This window comes from Phaseolus vulgaris, chromosome 6, assembly GCF_000499845.2.
Source record: "Phaseolus vulgaris cultivar G19833 chromosome 6, P. vulgaris v2.0, whole genome shotgun sequence".
Classification (NCBI taxonomy): Eukaryota; Viridiplantae; Streptophyta; class Magnoliopsida; order Fabales; family Fabaceae; genus Phaseolus; species Phaseolus vulgaris.
In genome coordinates, this window is record NC_023754.2 from 3,923,255 (window position 1) to 3,937,979 (window position 14,725).

A 14,725-nucleotide genomic window follows, 5' to 3' on the forward strand; every position below is an offset into this window, starting at 1 on the left:
ACAAGGCGCCACCAGAAGAGCTCAGGTCGATTTACAGCCCCTGACCATTCCATACATGGGGAATTGATATCCTAGGACCCTTTCCCTTGGCAATAAGGCAGATGGATTACCTCGTGGTTGCCATAGAGTACTTCACGAAGTGGATAGAGGTTGAGCTAGTGGCGCAAATCACGACCCACAAGATCCAGCACTTCGTGTGGAAGAACATAGTGTGCCGCTTCGGGGTACCGAAGTGTTTGGTGTCTGATAACGACACACAGTTTGCAAGCCAACAACTGGGCAAGTTATGCTCAGAAGTTGGAATAAAGCAGGTGTTCGCATCAGTTGAGCACCTCTAGACAAATGGGCAGGTCGAGTCTGCCAACAGAGTCCGGCTCAGAGGTATGAAGAGAAGGCTCGAAAAGGCCAAAGGAACCTAAGCAGAGGAGGTTCCTAGAATTGAGTGGGCTTACCACACCACTTCCCAGTCCACCACCAGAGAGACACCCTTCAGCTTGGTGTATGGGTCAGATGCGATGATTCCCGTGGAGATCCAGGAGAGCTCGCCACGCTTCCAAAACTTCGTGGCTAAAAAGTCTAACGAAGAGAGAAAGGTGAACTTGGACCTACTGGATGAAGTCAGGGAGGAAGCAAGAATTAAAGCTGAAGCATTAAAGAGAAGGGTGGAGTATAAGCACAGCTCGAAGCTGAAGCCTCGCCAGTTCCAGGTCGCCGACCTGGTGATGCGGAAGGCCCACCCATATCAATTGGAGAACAAGCTGTCTCCCAAGTGGACTGGTCCTTTCAGAGTGACAAAGGCCTTTGGGAATGGGGCATACAGGCTTGAGACGCTGAAGAGAGGCGCAATTCCTCATACATGGAATGCGACCAACCTCAAGTTTTACTTCAGTTAAAATTTAGCATTGTACATAGTTCTTAGGGGACGCTCTTTTTCCCTTATAAGGGGTTTTTAACGAGGTCACCCAATAAAAATCGATTGAAGTATATTCTCGAATTTTTGTACAATGCAGTTACGAACCGTCGCCTTGCGTTAGAGGTCTTGAGAGTGGGAAAGGTAGGTTCACAGAGAACGCCTCCCCCTCAAGTGAGAACGCCAAGGTTGAACGAAATGGTTCACCAGAGAAATCCTCCTTCGCCTTTGAGCTATGACGAGGTCAGTTACGAACCGTTCGCTTGGTTTAGAAGTCTCGAGAGTGGGAATGGTAGGTTAACAGAGAAAACCTCCCCCTCGAGTGAGAACACCAAGAATGAACAAGTAAGGTTCACCAGTGAAATCCTTCTTTGCCTTTGAGCGAAGATGAGGTCAGATACAAACCGTTCCCTTGTGTTAGAGGTCTCGAGTGCGGGAAAGGTAGGTTCGCAGAGAACGCCTCCCCCTCGAGTGAGAACGCCAAGGTTGAACGAAATGGTTCACCAGTAAAATCCTCTTTCGCCTTTGGGCGGAGATGAGGTCAGTTATAAGTTGTTCCTTGGGTTAGAAGTCTCGGAAGCGGGAAAGGTAGGTTCGCAGAGGACACGTCTCCCTCGAGTGAGAATGCCAAGGCTAAGCAACGCAATTCACAATTAAATCCTCCCCTAACTTTAAGTAAGGGCGAGATCAGTTCAGAACCTATCCCATGGGTTATAAGTCTCAAGGGTGAGCGGGATGGTTCGTAGAGAATGCCTCCCCTCCCATTCGAGTGAGAACACCAGGGGAAAGAGGTAAGGTTCGCCAGTTAAATTCTCCCTTGACTTTATACAACCAGGACGAGTTCAGTTATGAGTTTCTCTTCGGGCTAGAAGTCTCGAGACTGGACAAGTTGGTTCATAGAGAACACCCTCTCTCTCGAGTGAGAGCACCATAATGGAGACAGTGCGGTCTAGAAGGACAGCACGACTCGCCAACGACATCAGTAAAGCACCTCCTTACTTAGTAAGATAGGAGCAGAGTCAGTTAGAAGGCCTCTCTCTGTTGTGCCTTATGAAGTAGGTTCGAAGAATGACAACTAGAAGTTCCCTCACATTTGTGTTTGAGGGTGATGTTAGTTACATGTTAGTATGCAAACCCCCACTGCCTAAAGAAGAGTATACAGTAGGGCGGGGGTAGGTAAGTGTGCTACCTAAGGTTCGAGTGTTCGTCGAAGGCGTTGTGTTACTGCGAGCCACTACACTGAACAATCAAACACGAAGAATGCAAGTCAAAGTAAGATAAAGTATATTATTCAACAAGTTAAGATAAAGAAAACATCAAGCAGGTTCAAGTAGTTAAAGTTTAAAGCAATTAACAATTCAGACAGTGAAAGCAAACCAAGCATTTATAAATATGAAGAAGATTGTTTTGTTGAAAGACCAAATACAAGCTAAGAGGGGGGGTGCCCTAGGCACAACTTGCCCATCTACGACGTGGTTCGACGTTGCGAAGGGTGAGGAGTCCATCTCAGGATGCACGCAGGCAACCTGAGCAAGAGCATCCTCGAACCCTGCAGCGTAGGCGTCGGCAGCGTCCTCGATGAGTTCTGCCTCAGTCTTCTTGAAGGTCTCAGCTTGTTGGGTGAGTTTAGCCTCCATCCGGCCAAGCTGCACCTCTTGATTAGTAGCCCTCTCCTCAAGTTTGGCCATCTTAACCTTGGTTTGCTCAGCCTCTTCTTCCAGCTCCACCACCTTGGTGCACAAAGGCAAGACCCTTGACTCAAGATCAGCATACTTTTGACCTTTGTTGAAGAGTATTTTCTTGGCCTCCTTTTTGGACTGGCGGAGGCTGCTTATCTCTTGATCCAGAGCAGTTTCACGATTGGTGAAGATCAGAACCAGTTGGGCCAGGTCCTCTTTCTTCTTCTCCTCCGCCAAAGCCAGGTCTTCCTTGGCCTTCACCTCCACCAAGGCCAGGTCTTCCTTAGCTTTAGCCTCCACCAGAGCCAGTTGCTCCTTGATCCTTGCCTCAGTCTTTCTTGTGAGGGCGTTTGATTGGGCAAGGAATTCGCCAAGACTGAGGCCCAGGCGTTCTCTTATTACATCCTCCTCCAAGTCCTCCGATGCCCCTCGCTGGAAGCTTTTGAGGGCAAGCTGAAGGACAGCGGGCAGCTCGGGGGCGAATGGAGTTTGCTCATCTCCAGGGGCGCTCTCGCCGCCACCTTTGAGCGCAAGGGGGACCGCGACGATGGGAGCAGAAGGGGCTGGGGAAGGCACAGTGATGGGAGCGGAAGGAGCTGAGGCACCAGGCACCCCTTGGCGACGAGCAAGGGCGTCAGCTAGCCTAACTCTCTTTTCTGCGTTGAGTACCATGCCTACACCAAGATAGGAAAACATGAGAAGACAATAATGGGGGTTAGCAAATACATAAGTATGAAGAAGCAGAACACTCAATAACAAGCAAACACACTGAAGTAAAAGAACAATAGTAGAGACGAATCGATGTAGCCCCTGATGCCTGAGGCGCTGAACTCATGTTTGATCAGTTGGGCAGTGTTGAACACTGCCCCTAGACTCGAGAGAACCTGACACACATCGCGATCAGGAAGGGCCAGTTCCTCGAGAGTTTTAGGTTTCTTAAGTCTTAGTTCCCTCACCCAGTATAGGGGGAACCCGTCCAACAAAGTGGGGTTGTGCTCGGTGCATCACACCCTAAAGAACTTCCCTTTGAAGCCCTTATGATGGAAACCGTCCAGCCTCAAAACTTTTGGCCAAGAAGATAGACGAAGATTGAGCTTTAATAAAGAGTTTGTAAAGTCTTTTTCTTCTTCTTAGCCTTGTAAAATTGTATAGAGTAGTTAGGAAGTTTTGGTCCTTGTATTTTGGGCCAAAGTAGAGAAAGATGTAAATAGAAAACAAAGTAATGTGTAAATAGTAAAAGAGGGGTGCAAATAGAAATGTAGGCAAGGAAGGCATGAGTCTCCACATGTCTTCTCCTTAATGGAGAGGATTTGCACCAATAAGGTGGTGACACTTGTCACACTCTCATTTGAGAGTTTTTGAGAGACTTTATCCTATAAATAGGAGTCTCTTGTACATGTATTTCTTTAACTTTGAATTAGTAATGAAATGCTGCCTAATTTTGGCCATTCTACTTGTTCTTAAGTTATCCCTAGGTTAGTCTCCTTCAAGACTTAGCCTAGACTATTTCCTAGTGAGTTGGCCTCACCTCTCACTCTCACAAATTCCTACTCCACTTCAATCCATGGAAACTCCTCTTGAGTTTCTTTAATGCTTCCGCTCATCATATCTCCTTCATCATTCATCCAAAGAAGAAATTACAAAGATCATTACTAGAAGAAGATCGTTTTTCCATCATTTGGTATTCAGAGCTATGGTTGTAAGATCTTCTTCTATTTTTTTCTAAATTCCGTGTTGTTCATAATGTTCTTGATTGTCTTGAATGTTTACCGATTGATTTTGTCTTTTTGTTCAGTTCAAATTAATTGTTCTTACTTGAACCTTCATGTATGTGCTTTTAGGTGTTCTTGTGTTTATGTTCATGTGTGCTTTTGAATTTTTTTGAGTTTTCTTCAAATTTGTTTGGTGAAATTTTCATATAATTGAGTCATTTTGATTTTATAATCATATATGTTTTGTCTAGAGTCATGTTTAGTCAAAATTTGTCATAAACTCCATTAGTTGAACTTTTTAAAGTTTTTTTTCAAATATCTTCATAGATTAGAGCTCTTGAGTGCTTTTGATTTTCATTTTTGAGTTCATAAATTGCTACTAGATCATTAGCAATTTTCTTTAAAGTTAGGTTTCCATTATCATCTTCTCCAAAATTCATTTTCGAAAATTCTTGAAAATTTTCCGAAAGTTTTTCGTGGTTCAAAAAGCGATTCCAGTGCTGTGCATGTTTATCTGAACCTGTTTGGAGATCTCATTGGATATTTGGTGCGGACAGTGAATCCAGAGGTACGAATAGCATATCTAGTGCGATTTGTGTTGATTGTTCTTCATCTTCTGCTTCATTTTTCTTCTTTGGCTTCATTTTGAATCGGTGCGCGAAGATTGATCGAAGAATAGTAACGGTGCCAATCGGAGGTTAGTGATTTCCGATGACCTAAATCGGAATCGCGCGTGGAGGTATTGGAAACGGAAGAATAGCAAACGGTAGTGGCGTTTTCCAGCGAAACCGGTGAACGGAGAAGACGATCGGAGAAATCTGTTTGAATCACGATCGAGTTGGTTTGGTGAATCGAAAATCGAAGAATTAAAACAGTGAAGAATGAATTTATTCATGTAAGTTCTTCTTCCACTTCACTTCCGATTCCGAAGATTTGTGATTCTGCTTTTGCGTTCATCTGGTTCTTCATTTCTTTTTGGAGCGATTTTGGAAATCTATGATTGAAATCGGTTTCTGCACTGGATTGTTAAAGCATTGAAGCAATTTGTTTTATTCGTCGTTTTGTCCTGAGCAATTTGAACACTATTAAGTTCTTTTCGGTACAAATCGAGAATCGTGATCGAGACGTTGAACGAACGGATTTGTGTTGGATTAATCAAAGAACTGGTGCGGCGTTCTCTAGTGACTAGAGTAGATGATGGAAGAGGACCAAGCACAAGCCCACATGCAAGCCCACCAAAGGGTAGATTTGGGCCACCCATAGAGTTATGGCCAAGAGGATCCAAGAAGACGTTCTTTTACATGTTCAAATGCCATAAACTCTAGTGTAGAGTAGACTTTAATTTCTTGTCAAAATTAGCATAGGAACTTTATTTGTAATTTTCTTAGAATTAATTTTGGCACCTAAAACACCAACCTAGGTAAACTTAGAGTTTCTAAAAAAACCTCTAAATTTACCAAGGCCGGTCTAGAAAGCCCATGTCGGGTGAGCATAAAAACTAGACACACCCCTCCCCATGTGCTCATTTGTACACCCATGTGCCATGTGCACCCATGTGCTTCACATTTACATTTCATTTGGCTAGCATTAGGGTTGCATTATGGTCCTCCTTAGCCTATAAAAGGAGGAGCCTACACCTTGTATTTTCAAGTTTATTGTGAGTAAAGTTATGCTGCCATTTTGTGCCAAGCTTTGCTTCTCCTAGAATTCTAGGCTCTAAACTTCACTTCCTTCACCTCTCCTTGGGCTGGTCGAACCTCCCTATAATCATACTTATCATGCACCTTCAAGATCAACACCACTCTTAGGAGGATCTTGCACACACACCTTCATAGCTTCCGCACCATTTTCTTACATGATTCAAGAAGACCTTCATGAAAATGCCATCAGTAGAGGAACGAAGAAACTGCACTCTATGATTGTGCACACAGCTTCGTCTTCTCAAACGTGGAACTGAAATTGAAGTGATTTTGAGAAGGTTAGTCATTCAATTGATTAAGGTGAAGCAATTTCTAGAGAGTTATTCCACTCTTAGGAGGATCTAGCATGCACACCTTCATAGCTTCCGCACCACTTTTCTTACATGATTCAAGAAGACCTTCATGAAATGCCATCATTTGGTATCATGAGCTTGGGTTCTTCAAGATGAGTTGCTTTTGGTCTTTTCATTTCTAGTTCTTCTTTTATTTCATGTTGTTTATCTTTTCCATAATTGTCTTGCTGTTTTTTGCATTTTAATTTGTTTTGGTGTGCTTTGTGGAAGATCCAACCGAAGCACTTTTGTTCAATTGATCTTGAACAAGTTCTTGTGCAAATTGTGATAGGATTCCATACACCTTTGAGTTGCTATTTTCTTTTAGGCTTTTGAGTCTTTATTGCTTTCTTATTTGATTCATATTATGCTTTTGAGTCTTAATTTCTGAATCTTATATGTTTTGTCAAGTCATGTTCATCCACAATGTCAACAATTCTTAGTAGTCCTTTATTTGGCTTGATTGTTTCTTGATTTTGGGTATCTTTAATTGCTTTGAATCTGCTGTTCTTTGAATCTTTTGGTGCCTTTTTAATTTTAGTTTGAGTTCATATTGTGTTTAGATCCTACACAATTCTATTTCACAAATTTCCATTGTGTTTAAATTTTGGTATCTTGCTGTTTTTGTTTCTAGTTTCCAGAATCCCCTGTTTCAAATTTTTCTGTGCTGGCTGTTTTGTTCCAGAAAAATATTTCCACTCATAGGAAAATTTTGATTCTCAGGAATTTGCAAGTTTGAAGTGTTATAGAAAGGAAAAAAAATAATTAGTCCAAAAGAATCAACAGAAAAAAATGATAAATCTTTTAAAATCAGTGTGCAAATCTGAGGCGCTACAGCTGGCGTAACGGAACACCAAAATTGCAAAATTTATTAAAAAAAATTGGTGCATGCGTTTTGAGTGATTCCAAAGCCAGATTTTAGCTAAGATCTTGAATATCTTGCATATCAAATTTAAGAATCATATCTTAAAAACAAAGCTCAGCATAAATTGGGGAAAAACACGTTTCTGGCCCACAACATTTTCCAATGGTGCTGTTTTTTTTATTTGGTCATCTAATTCTAGTGCCATTCTTAGGATTCTTTTGTGTGCCTACCTTTATTTTGGTACCTTTTATTTGCTTGCTTAATATTTCTTGGACCTCTTTCTAGTTGTCATAATCTAACTCCTTTTGGTGGTACTGTTTTATTCAATTAAAATTGTTTCTTGCTTTTGTTCTTTGACCTCTAATTTGGTGCTGGAATTTATTTCTCCTTTGGTGCTTAATTGAATGGAAACTTGACTTGGGTAAGGTCTAGTCTTTTGATAGGTGCTGGAATTGGAGAATTAAAACCTTCATTATAAGGGAAAACAAAGCCAAGGCCGAAACAAGCTTTCTTGAAAAACACTACAAACACTTGGAGGGCCAACAAGCAAAGACAACAAGAAAGTGCATTTAGCAAAAAAAGGATCAACAAAGGGAGTTTTCTTATTTTCCTTGCAACTTAATTTGTGTTAATTACCTCTTAATTACGATTTAGACGGTGAGTGTGTCTTCAAGGGCTCAAAGTGTCCAAGAAGCCTCACCGAGGGCCGACTAGTATAGAATTCTTAATTGGCAATTGTTAATTGTTTGTAATTGCCTTTTCTTTTGCTTAGTTAGTGACGCTTTGCATGATTATTTTGTTAAGTTTGTGTCAAACCGTCTAGCTTTGTTGATTAGTTAGCATACATTTGTTTTCTTGCATTGAAAAAAAAAAGTTTTGATTTCTCAACTTAATTGTGTTTTAAGTAGTTTACTAAGAGGAAGTTTTGTGTGAAGACATTGAGGGATAGTTTTTGGCTAAGGCAAAGGCTTGGTACTTAAGTAGTCCTTTGTGACTCACCTCCCTTACCTGGAAGACTACCTTCTTTGACTTCCCTAAATTTTTCTCAAGGTAAAATACTTCTACACACAAAGTTTTAGTCATGTCTTCTCACTCCTCTAAATCTCTTAAAAGTGAGGTGAAATCCTTGAAATCTATTTTGAAACAACTTACTAAGGATATTCAATCAATTTCATCTAAATAATTGGAGAATGAGATCAAAACTAATGAATTGACTAAAGCAAAGAATGAGAAGTCTCAATTTTCAAAAAAATTACATTCTCATGCATCTAGCTCTAAACATCATGATTATCTTGGGGAAGAAAGTCTTAGGAAAAATGAATATCATCAACAATTCCCTAGGAGAGCTAGGAAAGAGAGACAAGAAAACCTAACCAAGCATATCTCTCACACTCAAGCTAGAGAAATTCCATGTTTAGAATACCTTGGCAATGATCAATTAGCATCTCAATGTTTCAATGAAAGATCTATGATCTTAAGGGACAAAGATGAGAATAGTAGCCAAGAAAAAGAAGCTAGTGAGAGTGAAGAAAATGTAAAAATAGAAAAGCAAGAGAAAACCCTTGGAAAACAAAAGGCGTGGGAGAAGAGTGTTCCTTCCCACAAGGTCATTCAACAAGAAGGAAAAGTTGAAAATACATTTGAAAATATACCTCTTGTTGAACAACCTAGCCTTACCTTTTGTAAAGGAACACTTGCAAGCCTAGAAAAAAAAAGAAGAATCCTTAAAAAAGGCTTGCATAGATAAAAATATAGTAGATTATTTTACATACATGCCAAGATATCACCAAGTGAAGGTCAAGTCATCTATAGGCATCTACAAAGACAATTTTTTATGTGAAGTAGTGCCTAAAGAAACTTGTCATGTCTTATTGAGACAACCTTTGCAAAGAATTGAAATTTCCATGAACAAAGGTTGTATCAACGAGACTACCTTCACACATAAAAGAGAAATTCTTCATGAAGGAGAACTCATGGGTCAAAATAGAGTTGATAAAACTCTAGAGCTTTTAAAAGGAAAATTATTGTCACCCATGAGAAAAGATGTTCAAAGACATTACCCTAGATACATTCCGTGTTTTAAAAATACATCTAAGGCGATGTCTCATGAACTCTATACTCCTTCACCTTTTGCAAATGATCCTTGGGAAGACATAAGCCTAAATTTCATATTAGATCTTCCTAGGACAACAAAAGGTTTTGATTCCATTGTCATAGACATGGATAAACTCTTCCTTAAAGAAGTGACAAGTCTTCATGGTTTCTCTTCAAACTTAGTGTTGGATAGAGCTCCAAAATTTGAAAACCATCATTTGAGGATTCTCTTGGAAAAACTTGCAACTAAGTTGTCCTTTTCAAATTCTTATCATCCTCAAAAGAATGGTCAAAATAAAATTGAAAACATAGCTCTTGTTACTATGCATAGAGAAATCATGAAAGCCAACCACAATTCTTGGGATGAGTATCCTTTTTCTATTGCGCATGCATACAATAGAGTAGTCCACAAGACTACTAATATTTCTACATTTGAAGTTGTATGTGAACATAATCCTCTTTCTCTTTTTGCGTTGTTACCACTTCCTAAAGGAATTATGCCTAAGGAACAAGTAACCACTATTGAAAATTTTACAAAGCATGAGAGGATTAGAGAACACATGCAACCATCAAAAGAGAAATATTGTAAAAAGTTGCCAAAAACAAAAGAAAAACAAAATTGGCAACTTCATAAAATTGATTTGTATATAACTGCTTCAACTAACTCATTTGCTTTATTAGATAATTCCCCTAGGTGGACGTTTGATCCGGGAGGGCAAGCATAGTTGAAGAAGCAAGAGGCTGCTATCCGAGATCAAATCTCTAGATCTGAGGATAGATCTTCTCAAGGAGAAGGAGATGATGGACACCATCCAGCCACATCCATTCCCCTAGCCATGAAGAAGAAGAAGCAATGGATTTGAGGACAAATCCTTTTCAAGAGGGAGGGGATGATGGAAGAGGCCCAAGCACAAGCCCACATGCAAGCCCACCAAAGGGTAGATTTGGGCCACCCATAGAGTTATGGCCAAGAGGATCCAACAAGACGTTCTTTTACATGTTGAAATGCCATAAACTCTAGTGTAGAGTAGACTTTAATTTCTTGTCAAAATTAGCATAGGAACTTTATTTGTAATTTTCTTAGAATTAATTTTGGCACCTAAAACACCAACCTAGGTAAACTTAGAGTTTCTAAAAAAACCTCTAAATTTACCAAGGCCGGTCTAGAAAGCCCATGTCGGGTGAGCATAAAAACTAGACACACCCCTCCCCATGTGCTCATTTGTACACCCATGTGCCATGTGCACCCATGTGCTTCACATTTACATTTCATTTGGCTAGCATTAGGGTTGCATTATGGTCCTCCTTAGCCTATAAAATGAGGAGCCTACACATTGTATTTTCAAGTTTATTGTGAATAAAGTTATGCTGTCATTTTGTGCCAAGCTTTGCTTCTCCTAGAATTCTAGGCTCTAAACTTCACTTCCTTCACCTCTCCTTGGGCTGGCCGAACCTCCCTATAATCATACCTATCATGCACCTTCAAGATCAACACCACTCTTAGGAGGATCTTACACACACACCTTCATAGCTTCCGCACCATTTTCTTACATGATTCAAGAAGACCTTCATGAAAATGCCATCAGTAGAGGAACGAAGAAACTGCACTATATGATTGTGCACACAGCTTCGTCTTCTCAAACGTGGAACTGAAATTGAAGTGATTTTGAGAAGGTTAGTCATTCAATTGATTAAGGTGAAGCAATTTCTAGAGAGTTATTCCAATTCATAATTTAGCGTTTCTGGAAAATACTTTGTAATTGTTGAGTCAGTTTGATACATTGAAGTGTGCGCGCCAACTGTTTGTTTAAAATATAAAACACTGAAATTGGCATTGGAGTGTGATTGAATTGCAAGAACTGTATTGGTAAATACTTGTTATTGATTTGTGCTAGCTGGAATTGAATTCGCAACTTCCGTATTTGATTCAGAGGTGATTTTTGTGATTAAGTTGCAATTCAAACAAAACAGTTCAGTTCTTTATTGTTGGTGCAGTTTTGCCTACTTCAGTGCAGAATTTATGCATAAGATTGGTTGCATTCACTGGTTAATTGGAAATTGAATTCCTCGTGGTTAGTAGAAATTATAGTTTCTGACTTTGGTGCCATGTAGTTGCTGTCTTGGTGCTGAATTTTCTGGTTTAGCTTGTGAAATTGGAAAAGTGAAGCTGTTGGTGAATTTTAAAATTGCAATTGACAATCGTAGGTCTTCATACTAGCTGTTCTGATTCAGATTTGATGACTTGAATTCTCTGCATCATTGATTCAATTTTGAAACTGTGCCTCTGAATTTTACGTCATTTTTTTTCTTTGGTGCTGCTGTTTGAATCAAATTACTGCTAGGTGCAATTTTCTAACTAGCACAGCGTGAATTTTGAGCAGTAGCAATTGGAGTTGTTTTAGAATTGGTGCAGATTTTTATTTTTCAGCACACCATCTGTTTGATAATTTGACTTCACTTCTAGAATTGGTGCGGGATCTACAGTTCAGAAAATTTATTTGCTTCCAACAATTACTTTTGTAATACATGTGAGCAAAATTTGGGTGCAGCAACAATGTTCACTCAAAGATACATTTGAGAAATTGTGGGACCCACGAAAATAGAATTGAGACAAATAGTGGGTGGTCGTACGTGAACTTGCATCATATGTTCAGATTGAATGGCCAATTGAATTGAGAAGAACAGTGTAGAAGTTGGGATTCGCATGAAATTGGAGTGAAACAACACGATAACTTGGGCTGCACAATTCTAATTGAAGAATTTTAGTGCAGTAATTTTGGAGTTACGAAAAGCAGGATTACAATTTTTAATTTGGACCAAGCTACATTGGGCAGCAACATTTTGGATTTCATGGTCTACTAAGAATTTTCATCATTCTTTGTTTTTCTTTTTGTAATCCAATTCTAGTGCCAATCTTTAGGTGCTTCTTTTGAGTGCTACTTTCTTGAAAACCTTTAATTTCTTGCTTGTCTTGATTTTATGGATAATCTTTGTGTTTGTCATCTCTAATCTCCTTTGAGTTTCACTCTTCAAATTGAGCTTTTATTGCTTTTATTATTGACCTCTTGAAGTGGAATATACCTTGAATTTGTTCTTTGTGAGAATTGAGCTAACTTCTAGGTAGCATCCTAAGAGAAGGCAAAGGACTTTGCAAGGGGTACTCACCTTTGGAGGACAAACAAGTAAAGGCTTGGAGAGAAACACTTGTGAGAGAAGAAAGAGAACTTTGAAGATTATTTTTTTAAAATTTTGTGTGATTTCAATTGTTTTGTAATTTGGCCATTATCTTTACTTTAGGTGTCTTGGAAGAGACTTTGGTGTTCTTCCATCTCCTACAAGTTTCTTTAATTTTCTTATTAGATACACGCTTTAGACGGTGAGTGTGTCTTGAAGGTTCACAAGTGCCTACAAGCCTCACCATTAGGAGTCATCTAGTTTAAATTTTTGCAATTTAAATTCTTAGATTTTAAAAGCTTTCTTTTAGTTTCTTTCTTTAGAAAACTCTTTGTTTGTGTTGAAGAAGTTTTCATTGGAAGGAGATTTGTGAAGTGCATTGGGATAAGTTCTGGCTAGGAAAGACTTGGTACTTAAGAGTGTCCATTGTGACCCACCTCTCTTTCCTGGGAATTTACCTTGTGTGCTAAACTCACTTTCCTTCTTGTGAAAAATCTTTTAAATACAAAGCTTAATATGTCTATGTATACTTCTTGTCATAGTAGAAAGATTTATAATCCTCATTATAAAAAAAAGGAAGGATGTGTTTTGAGCCTAGAAGTTTATATTATTCTACTGAGTCTGAAGTATACATTCCTTACTTTGATGGAAATAAAAATGTTGAAGCATATTTAGAATGGGAAACAAAAGTTGATCAAATCTTTGAAAAACATCAATTGGATGAATTTAGAAAATTTTCCATGGCTACCCTAAGTTTTCAAGAATATGCTAGGTCTTGGTGGATACAAAGGGAAGCTGATGTTAGAATTGGTAGAAAATCAGAAATATTGAATTGGGATGAATTGAAGATGTGTATGAGAAGAAAGTTTGTTCCACCTTCATATGTGAAAAAGAAAAAGCTTAGAGAAGAAATGAAAGAGCTTGTAGAAAAAGGAAGAAATTTTATATACAGAGAAAAAGAATATGTTATAAGAGAAAATGAGTTTAGAGAAAATTTCAAGCTCTTGTCAGAAAGAAAGAAGAGAAGGATAAAGGGAAAGAGAGGACAACGAAAGGAAAGATAGAGAAGAGAAAGAAAAGAGAGAGAAAGTGATGATAAAAAAAGAAAGTATAAAAAACTCTTTTTCTGGAGTTGAATCATATATTGATAACATTTTATCTTCTCTAGAAAACCCTTGTGAGGATGTGCTTGAAGAAAAATCTATGTTTGGAGCTGAATCAGAAGAATGTTTGATTGAAAAAAAAGAAGAGGAAACCCACGAAGAAGAAGAAAACCTTTTATGACACTCCCTCAAAGCATGGCTGAGAAAGAATCCTTAAAGGGGGATTGCAATACTTTGAACTCTTCTTTTCAATTATATAATGCTCATTCTTCTTTACAAAAATCTCAAAAACCAAACTTTGTGATGTTGTTGCCTAGCTTGGGCAATAAACAACACAAAGTGAACAAAAATATTTTTGAAAGGGGCCTTATGTTTTTCTTTAAAAGAAATTTAAAGATAAAGGACCTTATTTTTGTTTAGTTTTCTTTTGTTTTAATTTTCTTTTAAAAAAAGAAATTTATCTCATGTTTGTTTGATGTTGTTTATTGTAGATTGACATTTGACCCAGGAGGAAAACATCAAATAAACAGAGGTTGCTGTCATTGAGCATCATTCAGATCTGAGGACAGATCCTTTCAAGAGGGAGGGGATGATGGAAACCGTCCAGCCTCAAAACTTTTGGCCAAGAGATAGACGAAGATCGAGTTTTAATAAAGAGTTTGTAAAGTCTTTTTCTTCTTCTTAGCCTTGTAAAATTGTATAGAGTAGTTAGGAAGTTTTGGTCCTTGTATTTTGGGCCAAAGTAGAGAAAGATGTAATAGAAAACAAAGTAATGTGTAAATAGTAAAAGAGGGGTGCAAATAGAAATGTAGGCAAGGAAGGCATGAGTCTCCACATGTCTTCTCCTTAATGGAGAGGATTTGCACCAATAAGGTGGTGACACTTGTCACACTCTCATTTGAGAGTTTTTGAGAGACTTTATCCTATAAATAGGAGTCTCTTGTACATGTATTTCTTTAACTTTGAATTAGTAATGAAATGCTGCCTAATTTTGGCCATTCTACTTGTTCTTAAGTTCTCCCTAGGTTAGTCTCCTTCAAGACTTAGCCTAGACTATTTCCTACTGAGTTGGCCTCACCTCTCACTCTCACAAATTCCTACTCCACTTCAATCCATGGAAACTCCTCTTGAGTTTCTTTAATGCTTCCGCTCATCA

General features: G+C 38.8%; 1 protein-coding gene and 1 long non-coding RNA gene across 3 annotated transcripts; both read left to right on the top strand.

The window, feature by feature from the left end:
• Positions 1-515: 515 nt before the first annotated feature.
• Positions 516-893, top strand: LOC137833248 (uncharacterized). The gene has a single exon (XM_068641608.1). The coding sequence runs from the start codon at positions 516-518 to the stop codon at positions 891-893; it is 378 nt and encodes a 125-aa protein (XP_068497709.1).
• A 3,732-nt stretch (positions 894-4,625) lies between these two features.
• LOC137830958 (uncharacterized) lies at positions 4,626-14,090 on the top strand. Of its 2 annotated transcripts, none has more exons than XR_011084296.1 (4): positions 4,626-4,869; positions 4,965-5,196; positions 7,631-12,498; positions 14,061-14,090. It is a non-coding gene; the product is annotated as an uncharacterized lncRNA (long non-coding RNA). The 2 variants fall into 2 exon arrangements; XR_011084297.1 differs by having other exon boundaries at positions 7,642-12,498.
• The last annotated feature ends 635 nt before the right edge of the window (positions 14,091-14,725 follow it).

Excerpts from the sequence above, each read along its gene's own strand:
- LOC137833248 (XM_068641608.1), top strand. The coding sequence starts at position 516 with ATGATTCCCGTGGAGATCCAGGAGAGCTCGCCACGCTTCCAAAACTTC.